Source organism: Eretmochelys imbricata, chromosome 11 (assembly GCF_965152235.1).
Source record: "Eretmochelys imbricata isolate rEreImb1 chromosome 11, rEreImb1.hap1, whole genome shotgun sequence".
NCBI classification, from domain to species: domain Eukaryota; kingdom Metazoa; phylum Chordata; order Testudines; family Cheloniidae; genus Eretmochelys; species Eretmochelys imbricata.
The window spans coordinates 11,679,439-11,697,406 of NC_135582.1; the positions used below are offsets into that span (position 1 = coordinate 11,679,439).

The 17,968-nt window shown below is 40.9% G+C and overlaps 1 protein-coding gene across 1 annotated transcript in view; it reads right to left on the reverse strand.

The window, feature by feature from the left end:
• MYLK (myosin light chain kinase) overlaps positions 1 to 17,968 on the reverse strand; it is a 329,642-nt gene that overhangs the window by 220,070 nt on the left and 91,604 nt on the right. Inside the window, exon 2 of the mRNA XM_077830296.1 lies at positions 9,867 to 10,039. Within this exon, the coding sequence (XP_077686422.1) occupies positions 9,867 to 10,031 (165 nt within the window). The 5' untranslated portion in view covers positions 10,032 to 10,039. The remainder of the gene's footprint in view (positions 1 to 9,866; positions 10,040 to 17,968) is intronic.

A 17,968-nucleotide genomic window follows, 5' to 3' on the forward strand; every position in this document is an offset into this window, starting at 1 on the left:
AACTGTCAGTTTTGGAGTGTCTCTGGTGCCAAAGTGAGCATGGACTGAACAAAATGATAATGAGTAATGATGTCTTGTGATTATAAACATTCTCCGTATATGGTGATCTGCAGAGATTCACAATGCTGGACATTACTGCCTTTATAATGGCTACTTTCTTTTCCTAGCTGGGCAAAGCAGAACTGTATTATCCAGAAGTGTGATAATTTGGTCTAATTTAGGAAAGGCAAAATCTCTGAAATTCCATGATGATTACTGGTCATGTAGATCAGACTGAAACAGAAATAGGGCATTTGAGCACCACAATATTTATGTTTTGCTAATGGTAGAGGAAAGCAAATATAAGGAATCATTAAAAGCTGTGGGCAAATTACTCTATAATGAAGTCAGATTAGTAATAAAGTCAAGGCAAGTTCTTTTGCAAAATATTCATCCCTTTTCTCGACAAGCTAGAGAGTGGAAATTGAAATGCTTCAACACAAGGGACAGGTTTTTTGTAAAAAATGTTCTGGTTTCTCATCCAGCTCTAGCCACTATGTTCTGGAGCAGTACAAGCATTAATTAACTGCTTACATTGTTCCAATATTTGGTTTTTCTTCTTTAATCTTTAATCTTATTTCAACTGTGAACAAAGAGCCAATTGCGCATCTCCCCAAAATAAACAATTTCTGGAATTCATAAGTTGCAGTCATACTTCATGTGCTGTTAAGAACATTTCTTCTAAGGGGCAAGCCCAAAGCTACATAATAAGTTCCTCTCTAATGGAATCCATCACAACAAAGACATACACTGGAACAGAGCTTGGAGGGAGGCCATGCGGGAAAGGATGATACTTTTCAAATTAATACAGGATTGAAGACTTTAATAAGACCTGGTCAGTATTTTACAGATTTGTGATCAGCCATTGTGGGACAAGTAAAACAATCATATTGAGTGAGCGAGTGGTGTCATGACATCTATATCTACCAATTTCTGCACTTCTTCATTATTCCTTTTATTCATATATCTAGCACACTGATTACTTCTCCTTTGCTTGTTAAGCTTGTTTGGAATTTAATTTCTTTTCAGTTTTTGTGTTTTTTCCCCACATTCTTGACTTTTCACTAATAATGTTATATGTTGACCCCATTTTGCTACTGTTGTAAAGAGTGAAATATTGCACAATAGATTCATGTTCATTCCATTTTTCCGCACTAAATTGGGACAAGAATCCTTTTTTCATATAAGTCTATAACAGTCAAAATCCAGCAGGAGTTTGAAATATGACCAAATATTGGAACATCAAGAGCCTTACTAAAAACCAGAATCATAACTAGCAACCTCACATTATCTCCCTTCACACAACAAGATGTATATTTTTGTCATCTTTTCCTTTTTGGACCATTCAAACTATAACCCCATAAATTACCGTTTAATTTCTAGTCAAGGGCTGCAGAAATGAGGAGTCATGATTTACGGTGATACGTCAGTCAACAGCAACAGGAAGTACAAAAAGGATTCTTTAACCAGCGTTCCGGGATCAGAAATGATTTTGTGAAGTAGGAGTAGATAATGCTGATTAAGTCTCCTTGAATTTTTATTGTCTAGTTTTCCACATGATTTTAATTGTTGAGATGGAAACAGCAGCATCTGAAATAACTGGAAGCACAGTAAAAAATAGGAGTTCAAGATCGGGCAAATGCAGCCATTTTGGCTTTCACTAAAACAACATTGGTTTGGATGGATGCTGCATATCGACGGTGGTTCAAAGCAGAAGGAGACTCTCTAACTCCTTATTTACATTGTCAAAAAGGCACTAAGGAGGTCCTGAAACTCCATCTTACTACTACTAACCATATTTATTAGGGTATTGCCTAAGGACCAACCAAGAATGGGGCCTGTTGTGCTGAGCACTGTATAAGCAGAGCAGGAGAGGGGCAGGATGAGGCGGGGTGGGGGCTGGGGCTTGGGAGAAGGGGTGGGGTGGGTCAGGAAGAGGTGGAGCAGGGGCGGGGCCTTGGGGGAAGGGGTGGAGTAAGGGCGGGACCTGGGGCAGAGTCAGGGTGGAGCACACCCCAGCACATTGGAAAGTCAGCACCTGTGTCTTGTTGCATAGCTAGGAGTTTGATAGATATCTCTGGCATCCCATTAAATGTGTCTTTTATTAGTTGCTACTTACACTCTTCAAGTGTTAAAACACAAGTACACTTTCACAATTACACAATAAAACAAGGTTCACAATACTGCAGCTGGGTTCTCACTTCACTTCATTCTTGTATCTCACTGACTGACTGGCAATGCTTTACCCCTTATATACCTGTGAGGGCCTGGCTGAGAACAACGTTCCAGGAGGTTAAAGGAAAACATAATTCTCAGAAAGTCTGGAAGGTTCCACAAGATTCTACAAAGGTCCAGAACATTCTAGGACAGGGGTGGCCAACCTGTGGCTCCGGAGCCACGTGCGGCTCTTCAGAAGTTAACATGCAGCTCCTTGTATAGGCACCAACTCCGGGGTTGGAGCTACAGGAGCTAACTTTCCAGTGTGTCGGGGGGTGCTCACGGCTCAATCCCTGGCTCTGCCACAGGCCCTGCCCCCACTCCACCCCTTCCCGTGCCCTCCCCTGAGCCTGCCGTGCCCTCACTCCTTCCCCCTCCCCCCAGAGCCTCCTGCATGCCACAAAACAGCTGATCGGGAGGTGTGGGGAGGGAGAGAGAGGCGCTGATTGGTGGGGCTGCTGGCCGGCGGGAGGTGCTGGGAGCAGGGGGTGGGGGAAGCTAATGGGGGGCTGCTGACATATTACTGTGGCTCTTTGGTAATGTACATTGGTAAATTCTGGCTCCTTCTCAGGCTCAGGTTGGCCACCCCTGTTCTAGGAGGTTAGTGAAAGATGAATCCACATACAGAATAACTGAAACATTTTACTTCAAACATTCTATTTTCCCTTTTGTCACCACCAACAAAAACAGTATCCAAAGCCCATCACTCCACAAGCCCGGCGACCCAGATGGTTGCCTGGGTCATCTGCCTCTAAATCTCACCCTAGGGACCGCAGCAGAGGTTGGATAGAGAGAGGTCCTAAAAAACATATTACCAAAATAGGATTGGATTTAACATTAATCTGGCAACTGGCTTGGATTAAAATAAACCACCAAACCCCATCTGGGCAATGCTTTATCCAAGGGGAAAAAAATCCTTTCTGACCCCCAATGCAATCAGTTCGTGCACTGTAGCATATTTGGCTATACCTCCCATGCACAGCTATTATTGAGTATTATTGAGGATCATAAAAATTAATTATTGTTGATATTACCTTTTAAAAATATATATATACAGCCAAAGCATTGCTCAATTAACTGTCCACAGCAGTAAAATGCAGAGTTTAATATTACCCTGAATACAGGGGTGTTTCTTTTTTCTTGGTTGTAAACTGACAGTTCTTCAATTTCATTGAGAAATTAATCGCGTCATTTCATATTATAGGACCCCCACTGAAATTTCTTTCAGTAAAGAAGAAGAAATATTCATCATACATTTTTGGTGTACTATATCTGTTATTCAAATTAAGCAAAATTATGAATGGGCACTTAGCTTTGTAAATCATATAGTTATCAACTGAGTGTGTCTGTTGTGGGCTACCCTGGTTTAAAAAAACAAAGCCTGCAGTTCTCTATCCTAATGGTTCAAAACCCTGCAGCTTAAAATAGGGAGGGAAGGATCAAGAGAATGTGGTTTAGTGGTTAGAGACTAGTCAAGATTCTATTCTTGGCTCTGCCATTACGTTGGTGTATGAGCTTTGTCAAGTAACTTAACCGCTCTGTGCCTTAGAATATGCCTTCACTTTGAGTTAACTAAGGTGATGGGGACTCGGGATTTAACCTAGCTGGGGCATGAGTAAGCCACTCAACAAAGCCCTGCTCAAATTACTGTGTCTCACTGGTGCTGCGCTCCCGCATCTGTGTTACTAGGACTTCTGATGCTCTGTGGTTCTTTCCCAGTGAACTGTAAGAGAACTTGTCTGTCCTTCAGGCTATCAGTGGGAATTGTGAGAAGGCATTAGTGGTCTATGGGCCCTTGAGTGATTTTGCCTATGTCCGCACTGCAAAGAGGTTGGGTTACCAGCCCAAGTGAAAGCAGCACCTGAGATTTAGCCTATACCCCAGGACAGGCCAGCTACGCAGGGTAGAAAACACCATTAAACTCAGGTGAAGACATACTTACTCTTCCAATTAGAGCTGGGTGGAGAAAGGCAATTCCATTTCTCAGAGGATTTGGATATTTCAAAATTGGTTTTGTTCCAATTATTCATAATGAAAAGACTCTGAAATTATCCTCAAAAAGGAATGGAGCCCCCCAACACTGGGGCAGTCTGCCTGGTAAACTGCCCTGGAACTGTAGAGCCCAGGAAAGTCCTATATTTCCCAGCAGCCCCTCATGTAGGCTGCCAAGGAGCAAGTCAGGTGAGCTGGCAGGAATTCAGGCATGGGTTCCAAAGGGTTCTCTCTGAAATGGTTCAATTTTGACAAATTGTCAAATTCCGAAGAAAAATGTTTAATCAGAATTTTTCTGAGCCGCTCTAATACTGATACACACTTAGTGAGTGTAGCAGGAGTTAATTCATTAATATTTCTCTAGAGTTGAATTCTGTTGATGGAAGATGCTAGGGATGTATTACACTATTACTATAATGTTACACTATAGTGTTTTGAATCATTACAATGGAATATCTCAGGGTTTTTTTTCCCCCAATATAAAGGAATATTCTCAACTAGGAATAAGGCAAAAGATCATTTACTTTTGGGTGATGTGACAACATTGCTAGCCTACTAAAGTGTTTAGCTCTCAGTTTATAATGAAAATAGTCCTCACAGCTGCATAAAGTGAAATGTAGGGTCATTTGCTTCAGGTCAAGTAGTAGAAGGGGTTGCTGTGTTCTGAAAGCAACTGGTATGGTTTCCTGCTTGGACCCTGAATTTACCAGATTTTAATCAGCAAAACCTAGATACCACTGATTGGCACTTTATAGATGCTTATTTCAATTTTAAGGCCAGAAGGGACTTCTACAGTAACCTTGTTAAATCTCTGCATAACACAGGCCACAGCAATCCACCTAGTAATTTCTACAGTGAAGAGAATTATTCGTTACTACTATGCAAATGACCATTATCAAACCCAATAACACTTAACTGAATAGAAATACCTGTGATCTCGATTTAACAACGTGAAATGGTAATGGATTTCCTACTTCCCTTGGTAAACTGTTCCAATGATTAACAGACTAAATATGCTGATAGATAAAAATCAGATCCTTGCAACATTTTGGCCTAGTCGTTTTTAAAAATAACTAGGCCAAAACTCTGTGTGTCTATTATATAGCCCGGAGAAAAGCTCTATAGATAAGTACTATTCACATGCTACCTAATGCCTGCATTTCCCATGTGGAAAACTGAGATGAATAGTCAGATACATGTGAATTTTCCACAGTTTTCACAAAAATTCTGAGGGAAAATACCCAAACAAACAAACCCAACTTCCTTTCAAGGACAACAACATCTGTTCCTTTCTAACTTCATGTTCCCTAGATTTATGAGCTACTTTCTTTTTTCAACTTTTGCACTTTCATTTTAACTTTCATTTTGTGTAACTTACTTTACATACTGTCACAGATGAAAACATGTGGAAAAGAAAAACAATGGGTTTGACTCTTGGGATCTCTCCTAAGTTCTCTTAATGAGTATATAAGATAATCAGAATATGAAATTAATATCCTGTCTTGGAGTCTCAAAAATGTATGTTCTTTTCTGATAAGATAAATTCCATTGCAGAAGAACTCTTTAAAGAAAATCTCCTGTCTAGCCATTTTTAATTTTTTTTTAAATGTATGTCTAGTTTAATATTTATATTGTGTGATGAAGCACATTATCACTAATGATTCATCATAACGTCTATAGCCTATTTTTCCTAGTGTAGAAAAACTGAAGTATGTTCAATAGCAAATACTGTCCTTCTGAGCCCCTGAAATGTCAGAGTAACAGAAAGAGCAACATCGCACAAACTAACTAAAGATGTACACATATGGTATGAAGTATGCAGATTGCGATCTCAAAGACTAGGGCTATTAAGCGGCAGTCTAACAGCACTGCACACAGCTGCAGTGCTCCAACAGCATTGGACTAGAACCATAAGCAAGACACCAATATGACCCTATTGGTTTATAAACAATAATAAAATTGAATCAAATGTGAAGGGCACTGACCACATTAGGTTATGAACAATAGATCAGGCGCACAGGAACATGTTAACTTAAAGCAATGATTTAATTGTCTAAAAATTAAATGGAGCCCAGCTTCTTTACACAAGTTAATAACGAGAACATGTGCTCCATTATTTCCCACTCCTGATTATTACATATAGATCCAAAAAAGTATGCAATTTCATATCTCAGCCTCTGGCTAATTTAGAAATTGGAAATTTAGAACGGATGCACAATGATAATTTCCAGTAGTTGTACAATTACAGCTACACTACACACTACCTCCCAGCTGTGTGAGCTGGAAGGGACATAATAAGGTTCCCCAAGGCAAAGAGTAGCAGTGGGCAGAAGCCATGGAACCAGTGGATTTTCCATGCATGGTGCATAGTTTAACTGTCATGGATTGTGACTGCAAGTATTTAAACTTAATCTGCCACACAGCAGGATCTAATATAAACATATCATCAATTGATCATGAATTTTTAATATGAACTACACTAGTAGCTCGATGAATGAAAGCTGTGGTCTTAATAATCCTGAATTATAAAGCACTTCCTCATCTCCAAATGGCTAATTGTCCATACAACACATGTGGACTAGGCATTATCATTCCCATTTTATAAATGAGGAAACGGAAGCACAAAAAAATTTAAGGGACTTGCCCAAAGTCATACACCTAATCAGTGGCAGAGCTGGAACTAAAATTTAAGAGCTGTCCCTTTGCTGAATAATTTTGAGAGTACTCTCACAGTAAGCCAGATCACTGTGGTAGGAGATGGCAGAGTCCTTTTAGATTATCAAGGTCCAGTTCCCTTGAGGAGTAGGTTATAGTCCAGTGGCAGGCAATCTGCGGCCCATCAGGATAATCTGATTGCGGGCCACGAGACATTTTACTGACGTTGACCGTCCGCAGGGACCACCCCCACAGCTCCCAGTGGCCGCGGTTCACCGTTCCTGATCAACAGGAGCTGCGGGAAGCGGCGGCCAGCAAGTCCCTGCAGCCCACCATTTCCTGCAGCTCCCATTGGCAGGGAACGGCAAACCGCAACCACTGGGAGCTGCAGGGGGCTGTGCCTGCGGATGGTCAATGCCAGCAAAATGTTTCGTGGCCCGCAATCAGATTACCCTGATGGGCCGCATGTGGCCTGCGGGCCGCAGGTTGCCCACCACTGTCTCTCATTAAAGATGTGAGTCCTATTGTTATTGATTGGAATGTTTTATTCAGGATATAAGAAAAAGAATCTTCTTTTTGATCCTGTTACCATTTAATCCTGAAATGCAGTGGTGCATTGTGGGTAGTAATGAGATCCTTTTGGTCTAAAATACAGAAATATCAGCTTTTTTATTCAATAAATGAGGACCACAGCCTGCAAATAAAAACAGCCACTGATCTCCAATGTATGTATCACTGCAGTCAAACAGAATTATCTGTAACCATCCATACTTGCAGGGGAAAATTAACACAAATTGCCAATTGCCAAATGAAGATTTAAAATACAAAAGGAAATAAAATTTGCCAAATATTGTGCACCAACTCTGATTTCAGTGTATTAAGAACATAAGAACAGCCATACTGGGTCAGACCAAAGGTCCATCCAGCCCAGTATCCTGTCTACTGACAGTGGCCAATGCCAGGTGCCCCAAAGGGAGTGAACCTAACAGGTAATGATCTAGTGATCTCTCTCCTGCCATTCATCTCCACCCTCTGACAAACAGAGGCTAGGGACACCATTCCTTACCCATCGTGGTTAATAGCCATTAATGGACTTAACCTCCATGAATTTATCCAGTTCTCTTTTAAACCCTGTTATAGTCCTAGCCTTCACAACCTCCTCAAGCAAGGAGTTCCACAGGTTCTCTGAGCGCTCAGTGAAGAACTTCCTCTAATTTGTTTTAACGCTGCTACCCATTAATTTCATTTGGTGGCCCCTAGTTCTTATGTTATGGGAACAAGTAAGTAACTTTTCCTTATTCACTTTCTCCACACCACTCATGATTTTATATACCTCTATCATAACATATTGTTATTAGTTTTTATTACAGTCATGCGTAAAGGACCCAATCAGGCTTGGGACCCCATTGTGCTTGATGCTGTGCAATCTCAGGGTAAAGAAACAGTCCTTGCTTCACAGAGTTTGCCTCTGAAACAAGATGTCAGAACAATAGGCAGGAAAAGGGGCGGGAGTACAAGGGAAGCAATAATAAGAACACGCATTTGCATAAGTCAACGCCTCACAGTCCGGGGGAGGGGTGGGGGGGTCAAATGGGTTTTTGTTAATTTTGAATTAAGATATAAACTAGGGCTAATTGATGGGAAAAAAGTTTTCGATTAAACAAAAATCCAAAAACTAATTTCTGGTTTTCAGTTTTGCAGCAAAAAGTCAACATTTTCCCAAAACAATTTTTTGTTTTTGTCAAAAAGTTGTCTTCAGGAAAAAAATCTTTTTCCAACCAGCTCTCGTTTGAACAACAAACAAGATAAATATCAGACAGCCCCTACTGCCCCCCTACTTAAAGTTAATTTTTTAATAGCAATGAATTTTCTAAAACCTTCCAACTACCATTTTTGTTAACAGTAGGTTGATCGTTCCTGTTTCTCTGCTATACTCTGCTCCTTGTGCTGACAGATATGTCCCACCACTTTGAAGATTAGGATTCTAGTGAATTTCACTATACAGCTGTCAGCACACAACCAGAGGAGGACAAAAACTGGCAGGGTAGAAGAGTGGAGAGAAAAGGGTGACAGCTCCAGAAGTGAGATTTGGAGTGATGGAAAAGAAAAGGAGATAACTGGGATGAGAGAGAGAGAAAAGAAGATTATTTGTGACAGAGAGAAAATAATACAGATTCAAGTACAGACAATACTGAAAGTCTCAAGGAAAATGTTTTTTTGTACAAATCTCAGAGGCTTTTCCCCCCTCTTTTATCTCTCCAGATTTCTGTCCTTTTGGGATAACCAAATGTACATATTAATTGGGCTTTACTTTGAAAATATTGCTTTGCTTTCAGATGAATACATAGTTATGCCAGGTGGCAATGTTACATGCCGGTTTTCAAGTTCTTTTTCTTAGATTATGAGCAGCTTTTGACTCTTGGGAAGACTTGCTGTGTTAGTTTTGATTTAAAAGTAAGGTTTTGTAAAGAGAAAAGGAGTACTTGTGGCACCTTAGAGACTAGTCTCTAAGGTGCCACAAGTACTCCTTTTCTTTTTGCGAATACAGACTAACACGGCTGTTACTCTGAAACCTGTCGTTTTGTAAAGAAGCACTTTTGGGAGAGAAGGAACTGTGCCAGCAATGGAGGAGCCCGTTTTCTGCCTTAGGCTCTCATTAGAGACAATTATGGAGGCAGAGAGGAGTGATTCATGCTGGGCTAAGACTCCTGAAAGATGGGATTGCCTAAAGTTTACACTTAGTACACAGTAAGATAGCAACAATGTTTTCTCCTCCACTGGCATGGTAAGGTCTCAGATACCAGCTATCACTCACCAACGGGTGACTTCGTGTAAGAATGAGGGTCAACAAGATATTTAACCAGATTCTTACGTTTTTCAGCCCAACGGGAACCTTCAGTGAGATGACAGGAGAGAGCAGTGAAACAAAAAGCCACTCTACCGCCCCACGATGCATTTCTTACCTTCCCCTCAAATCTGGCCGTGCCTCCCAGCAGCACCCGGATATTCCTAGGAGGAAGCGTGAATGCTGGTGCTTCTGTTGGGACAGAGGGGCTGAGAGGTGAGTGCTCCAGCGTCACAGAGGTTTTGGAAATACGAGTTGAGGACACCAGTTTCACATCTCCCATGGTTAGAGCTTTCAAAGAGAAAGAGAAACAAGAAGTAAAATATTGACTTGTTACTATTATTTATATAACAGTAGCAACTAGGGGCTGCTAAGATCAGGGCTTGGTTGTGCCATATGTACACATAGTACATACAAGACAATCCCTGCCCAAAGAGCCTTCAGTCTAAAGTGATATGTATTATTCCCATCTTTCAGACGGCGAACTGAGGCCCTAAGAGTTTAAGTGACTTGCCTAAGATCACACAGTAAATCAGTGAGAGTCTTGAACTTCATGCAAACCTCCCAAGTCCCAGTCCAGTGCCTTAACCACAAGCACAGCCTTCTCAGCTGTGCTATAATTGTAATAGTGCACTTAAAGTTGTTTTTAACAATATGACTCTTTGGTTTTCCTGGCGTAGAATACACTGACAATCAATAGGCTGTAAAAGCAGAGTCAACGTTGAACAAATACATGTGACATAAAGAGAGTTCTATTTCCAATGGATTTAAGTTATAAATGTGAATACTGAAAGTCTGACTTTTCATACCATGCTTTCAAGAGCTTAAGAAATATCTGCAAATCTCCCTCCAAAGAAACACACTGCAGATACACAGGGGATACTTATTTTGCAAGCATTCCAAACTCTCAATTTCCAAAAAGAAAAGTAAAGTAAAGAAAAGGCTTTCTACATGCACGAGAAAAAGCAAGGAGATCAAAGCTAGAGAGGCAACTACACCAGACTGCAACTGAAATGGCATTTTTAGAAGTCCCATCATGGATAGCTCTCCCATCAGAGACAGCTCACTGTGGAATGTCTATGTACATCACACTGCCAATGTGAGAAGAGATCAGAAATATTCCCTACTCAAATGGAACAATTATCATTATTTGTATTACAGCAGGACCTAGACGTTCCAACAAATATCTGGGCCCCATTATGCTGAACACTGTACACATCCACAGGAAAACACAGTTCCTGCCCCAAAACACTTACGATATAAATAGACGAGATGGACAAATAACAGGAGTGGGGAAATGACTAAGGTCACACTGCAGATCAGTGGCAGAGTCATGAATAGAACTCAGGTCTCGTAAGTCCCAGTTCAGTGCCCCATCTATTAACCCATGCTACCTCAGTTTCTGATATCACTTGTAACAGATATAAATACATAACTAGGCAGTAAAAGTTTAACTTAAATAGGCAGGAATTGTGCAAATTTAGCGCTGCATTGTTCCTGGCCCTTCCACAGATGCAGAGGGCATGCCATTTCAAAAGGTGCTAGGGGAAAAAAAAAAAACAGCAACCCAGGGATTGCCCACAACCCTAGAGGAAGTGGGGAAGCGCCAAAGTTACAGCTCCATTTCTCCAATGTCGGGCATGCTATGGGGAGCAGTCTGCACCCTCTCAGGTTGCATGCTCCCCCAACACATTCAGGAGCCTTCCAAAGCTCCCCCTGGGAAGGTGCAGCACAAGTGCCATGTTCAGTGGCATGTTTAAACGGCCAAGTGTTATAGGGGCAGCAGTGTAAAATCTGGTCCGTTTAAAACAAAAGTGTCATTGCAAGTTCTGCATCTACCTCTGCCAATTTTTGTGGTTTTAGAATCACGTTTTCCTCTTTTATTTAACTTTTTCAGTGCCATGCTGCTCTCTGACAGATCCATAATACAAGGAAAACTGACTACACTATATAGGGGAGACAGTGACACGGACGCCATACAAAATGCTGGTCAATGCACTAACTAAGACAGCTGGGAAAAAAAAGAAAATATATTTCTCTCTATAGACTCTTTCAGTCTTTCAGTCCACCTTAAGAATTACTCACAACGATAATAGGTAAAAATCATCCAGACAAAAGAGAGATTTGGACGATGCCTGTCTCCACTTAATATGGTTTTCCTTTTCAGTGCTATACTGTACTATGAACAGTTTTGCGATAGCATGCTTTAAGATGGGGGCAGGAAAGAGGAAGAATCTAGAGTATCATTTGCTAAGACTATTTGCAACCCAGTGTACACTCTTTAGGGAAAATGTGTTGACACCCATTACCATTAGCAAGAACAGAATTTAAACCTGGCTCCAATACAAATACAGATGGTGGTCTCTAGCCATAGTTGTTTTCTCCCTACTTCCCAAACATATCCATAAAGCTCCTACTCCTTGTCCACCCGCATCTCCAGATAATCCTAGACAGCTTCCTAGCATTGCAAAGCAAGGTGGGATCGACATTCATTGGGTCATGCCCTGAAACTAGTGGTGTGTGGGTGCGGGGGGAGGGCAGTTATTACATGGTGAGGGTTGCGAGCTGTCAGCCTCCACCCCAAACCCCGGTTTGCCTCCCACACTTATAATGGTGTTAAACAAATAAAAAAAGTGTTTTTAATTTATGGGGGGGGGGGGGGTTGCACTCAGAGGCTTACTATGTGGAAGGGGTCACCAGTACACAAGTTTGAGAACTACTGGTGTAGGGGGCGGGGGATGATGCGACGGACAATCAGGATTCCAAAACCTTACAACTATTTGCTGGAAAAAGCTTCTAGAAATTTTTGTTAAGTAAATGTATGCTGCAAATGCAAAATCCTAAAACAAGCCTGACAGGTTTGCTCACTATAATGATTAATGGGGAAGCTAGGTCATTGACCAGTACCTATGTGTTGGTCAATCAACTGTCCCAGGAATTTACAAGAAACAACGTGGAGAAAATTATCTCTGCAACCTCAATTTTTAAAGATGAAATTATCAATACAAAGTGAATCATTAATTTCATGCCCTATTATAGTTAAGAGTTGATATTACATGACTGTTGATTAGACAGAGCAAGGAATAAACAAGCACTGGCATTATTTTTAACAAAACCAAACCAAAACAAAAAGAATAGGAACTCCCCCCATTCCCCACCCATGTTCACAAAAAAAAAAAAAAAAAAAAAAAAAAACTGGCCCTTGAATTAGATTCTCCCAGAACTCAGGGGGACTTCATATTTGTTTGGGACTTATGCTAAGAATGAAGCAATCCCTCAAAATCCCCAACCTCCTTCTAAATAAAGGAATTAAGAATGGCACTTTTAAAAGCACTTAAGTGATTTGGAACACAACTTTCACTGTCTTTCAATGGGTTTTATGCTCCTAAATCATTTAACTTTTTCTGAAAATCCCATCCTAGAGAACTCTATTTATAGAGCACAGTTGGCATGCAAGGTGCTCTACAGAAGGACAAGGTCCCTGCCCTAGAGAGCTAATCACCTAAATTTGTCAAAAGCAGACTAAGAGATGTGTATGATTGATTCCTGCATTGTTAATTCCAGAGTTTTTATACACAGACAGAGATGGGGGAGGCATGCATGAGCACTGCCCCAAACTGTATTCCAGGTCTGGTGTGGGCAGCAGGATGCTCATGCTGGCCACAGAGCGCCCTTTCTACACTGGGGCTGCAGCCGCTATGGTCACTTTGTCTGGGAGGGGACGGGGACACAGTCTGCAGAGAAAAGGGGATGGAAGAAGGCAGCCGAGGGAGCATTTATCGCAGTGCTCCAGAGCCTGCCAGAGTCACACACACACACACACAGCAGTGATGCGCGCTGGATCTGCCAGCCACAGCCCAGTCCCCTCAGTGCATGGTGGGAGGGGAGGGCAGCTGGGACTCCAGGGGCTCCCTCCCCCAGCTGGGTGCTCCTGCTCTCCCCCATCTCCAAGCACCACTTGGAGCACAGCCAGGCAAATTCCTTGACTGCATCCCAGTCCATAGCATCAGCAACAAGCCTATTTTTGCCTCATGGGAAAGGCCCGCTAGGTATGCACAAAGGACAATCTTCTCACTGAGGCAAGATGGGTTAGGTAATATCTTTTATTGGATCACCTTCTGTTGGTGAAAGACAAGCTTCTGAGCTACACAGAGCTTGTCTTCTTCATGTCTGGGGAAAGTACTTTTCCCAGACCTAAAGAAGAGCTCTGTGTAAACTCACAAGCTTGTCTCAAAACTGTTGAACTATCCTGTTTTGACATTTTCCAAATGAAAAGGGTTTTTTTTGTTCAAAATGATTTTTGTCTCTAAATGAAAGTTTTAGTAAAAAAATGTAAGAAAAAAAGATGAAAAAAGGTTGAAATCTAAACAAAGATTTTTGAAAAGATCAAAATGAAGCATTTCGTTTGAACCAATAGGAATTTTTTTTTCAGATTTTTGGTTTACTTTTTTGGGGGGTGGGGAGGGGGAAAGAGGACTGATTTGGGATAGGAAAATTGTTTCCCACCCCGCTCTAAGGCTCAGTACTGTTGAAAATCCTACCCTTATTATTATATATAATATCTTATCAAAACAAACATTCATTTAAATATTTAATAATAGCCTAAACATTTGGGAGCCTTCACAAGCCCACAACACACTTGGGCCATTAGGTATCTGGCCCAGCTCCTCACACTGTTTCTATAGAACTGGAAATTACTGTTTGTCAGAATATCAAGCGAATGTGTAGAGATCTGTCTATTTCTATGTTAAGACAATGCTTCTATATCTCTAAAACTAGGAGTCTTGACTCATAGTTACAAGACAGTGCTCAGTTCTGTTTAGTGGTATCTGGTAAACATGTCAAATAATTAAATTAAAACAAAAAACAATGGGTGATTAAATAAGAAACATAAACCGTATTTGTGATTTCAAGTACATTGTAATTTAAGTACCACTAATAATCGGTAAATTCAAAAGTCAGAGCTATACTTATTAAGACCTCTACTCCCTCAAATACAGAAGTTAAACTCTGCCTAGGTTTGTATAGTCTATGTAGACCAAGCTGGATGAGCAAGCATCTCAGAGAGGTGATTAAGAAAAAGCAGAAAGCATACAGGGAGTGGAAGAAGGGAGGGATCAGCAAGGAAAGCTACCTTACTGAGGTCAGAACATGTAGGGATAAAGTGAGACAGGCTAAAAGTCAAGTAGAGTTGGACCTTGCAAAGGGAATTCAAACCAATAGTAAAAGGTTCTATAGCCATATAAATAAGAAGAAAACAAAGAAAGAAGAAGTGGGACCGCTAAACACTGAGGATGGAGTGGAGGTCAAGGATAATCTAGGCATGGCCCAATATCTAAACAAATACTTTGCCTCAGTCTTTAATAAGACTAAAGAGGATCTATGGGATAATGGTAGCATGACAAATGGGAATGAGGATATGGAGGTAGACATTACCATATTTGAGGTAGAAGCGAAACTCAAACAGCTTAATGGGACTAAATCGGGGGGCCCAGATAATCTTCATCCAAGAATATTAAAGGAATTGGCACATGAAATTGCAAGCCCATTAGCAAGAATTTTTAATGAATCTGTAAACTCAGGGGTTGTACCGTATGATTGGAGAATTGCTAACATAGTTCCTATTTTTAAGAAAGGGAAAAAAGGTGATCCGGGTAATTATAGGCCTGTTAGTTTGACATCTGTAGTATGCAAGGTCTTGGAAAAAATTTTGAAGGAGAAGGTAGTTAAGGACATTAAGGTCAATGGTAAATGGGACAAAATACAACATGCTTTTACAAAAGGTAGATCGTGCCAAACCAACCTGATCTCCTTCTTTGAGAAAGTAACAGATTTTTTAGAGAAAGGAAACGCAGTGGATCTAATTTACCTAGATTTTAGTAAGGCATTTGATACCATGCCACATGGGGAATTATTAGTTAAATATAAGATGGGGATAAGATGGGGATCAATAGGAAAATGGAAAGGTGGATAAGGAAATGGTTAAAGGGGAGACCACAACGGGTCCTACTGAAAGGTGAACTGTCAGGCTGGAGGGAGGTTACCAGGGGAGTTCCTCAAGGATCAGTTTTGGGACCAATCTTATTTAATCTTTTTATTACTGACCTTGGCACAAAAAGTGGGAGTGTGCTAATAAAGTTTGCGGATGATACAAATCTGGGAAGTATTGCCAATTTAGAGAAGGACAGGGATATCCTTCAGGAGGATCTGGATGGCCTTGTAAACTGGAGTAATAGTAATAGGATGAAATTTAATAGTGAGAAGTGTAAGGTCATACATTTAGGGATTAATAACAAGAATTTTAGTTATAAGCTAGGGACGCATCAATTAGAAGTAACAGAGGAGGAAAAGGACCTTGGAGTATTGGTTGATCATAGGATGACTATGAGCCGCCAATGTGATATGGCCGTGAAAAAAGCTAATGCGGTCTTGGGATGCATCAGGAGAGGTATTTCCAGTAGGGATAAGGAGGTTTTAGTACCGTTATACAAGGCACTGGTGAGACCTCACCTGGAATACTGTGTGCAGTTCTGGTCTCCCATGTTTAAGAAGGATGAATTCAAACTAGAACAGGTACAGCTTGGTTTGTTTAGCTTGTTTAGCCTAACTAAAAGAAGGTTGAGGGGAGATATGATTGCTTTCTATAAATATATCAGAGGGATAAATACCGGAGAGGGAGAGGAATTATTTAAGCTCAGTACCAATGTGGACACAAGAACAAATGGATATAAACTGGCCACCAGGAAATTTAGACTAGAAATTAGACGAAGGTTTCTAACCATCAGAGGAGTGAAGTTTTGGAATAGCCTTCCAAGGGAAGCAGTGGGGGCAAAAGATCTGTCTGGCTTTAAGATTAAACTCGATAAGTTTATGGAGGAGATGGTACAATGGGATAACATGGTTTTGGTAATTAAATATTCATGGTAAATAGGCCCAATGGCCTGTGATGGGATATTAGATGGGGTGGGATCCGAGTTACCCAGGAAAGAATTTTCTGTAGTATCTGGCTGATGAATCTTGCCCATATGCTCAGGGTTTAGCTGATCGCCATATTTGGGGTCGGGAAGGAATTTTCCTCCAGGGCAGATTGGAAGAGGCCCTAGAGGTTTTTTGCCTTCCTCTGTATCATGGGGCACGGGTCACTTGCTGGAGGATTCTCTGCTCCTTGAAGTCTTTAAACTACGATTTGAGGACTTCAATAGCACAAATATAGGTGTGAGGTTTTTTGCAGGAGTGGGTGGGTGAAATTCTGTGGCCTGCGTTGTGCAGGAGGTCAGACTAGATGATCATAATGGTCCCTTCTGACCTAAATATCTATGAATCTATTCAGACTTATTTGTTGGAGTGCAAGCTAAATTAAAAGGATTAGAAAGTGAAATATGAAAGCAAGGGTAAGTGGCTAGTGGTGGAAGAACAGACTGAAGAAATGAGTCTTGAGAGAGACTGGAATGAGGCAACACATGCAATCACACTATTGAGGGTAAAAATTGAAAAGGCCGCAAGTCCTCGTGCTTACAAGCTACAATGCTTCAGAACTCAGCAGTTGTGGTTAGGAAGAACTATCCCTCAATCTACCAGCTAGGTTCGGTGCCTGCATATGTTAGATGAAGGGTGTTAAACCAAAATCTCCCTCGGTTTTGGCAATTATAAAATACCAGACAGCACAGATGATTGATATGTTCTGGTGTGGCTGTGCTTATGTTCCTATATACATATGTGAAGATACTATAAAAGAACAGCATGCAACTTCTAACGCTGCAAAATGTCAGACTTACATATAAAGAGGAATAAAGATATTTCAGCTTTAATCATGGTATAAGATTAACTACACTACAACTTCAGCCATCATTTATACCAGAATAAATCCTGGGAGTAAATCCTGTCATTGCAATGCACTTATTCAGAATATGCACTAATTCAAATGAGAGCAAAATATGGATCTATACTTTCAATATAAGCAATTCTTTAAAACACACACAGCTTCTTAACAGTTCTTAGGGATGGGGGAATCCTTAATAGATCAAGTAGGAAATGTGAAGGTGTAAGATCTGGTTATATATCCTGCAGGTTTTGACCATTATTATTCCACACTAATAAGATGAGCCACAACTGGTATCTAATGAGTGGGAGTTTAGCTTTTACATAGGGTGACCAGACAGGAAGTGTAAAAAATCAGGACAGGGGGTGGGGGGTAATAGGCGCCTATATAAGACACAGCCC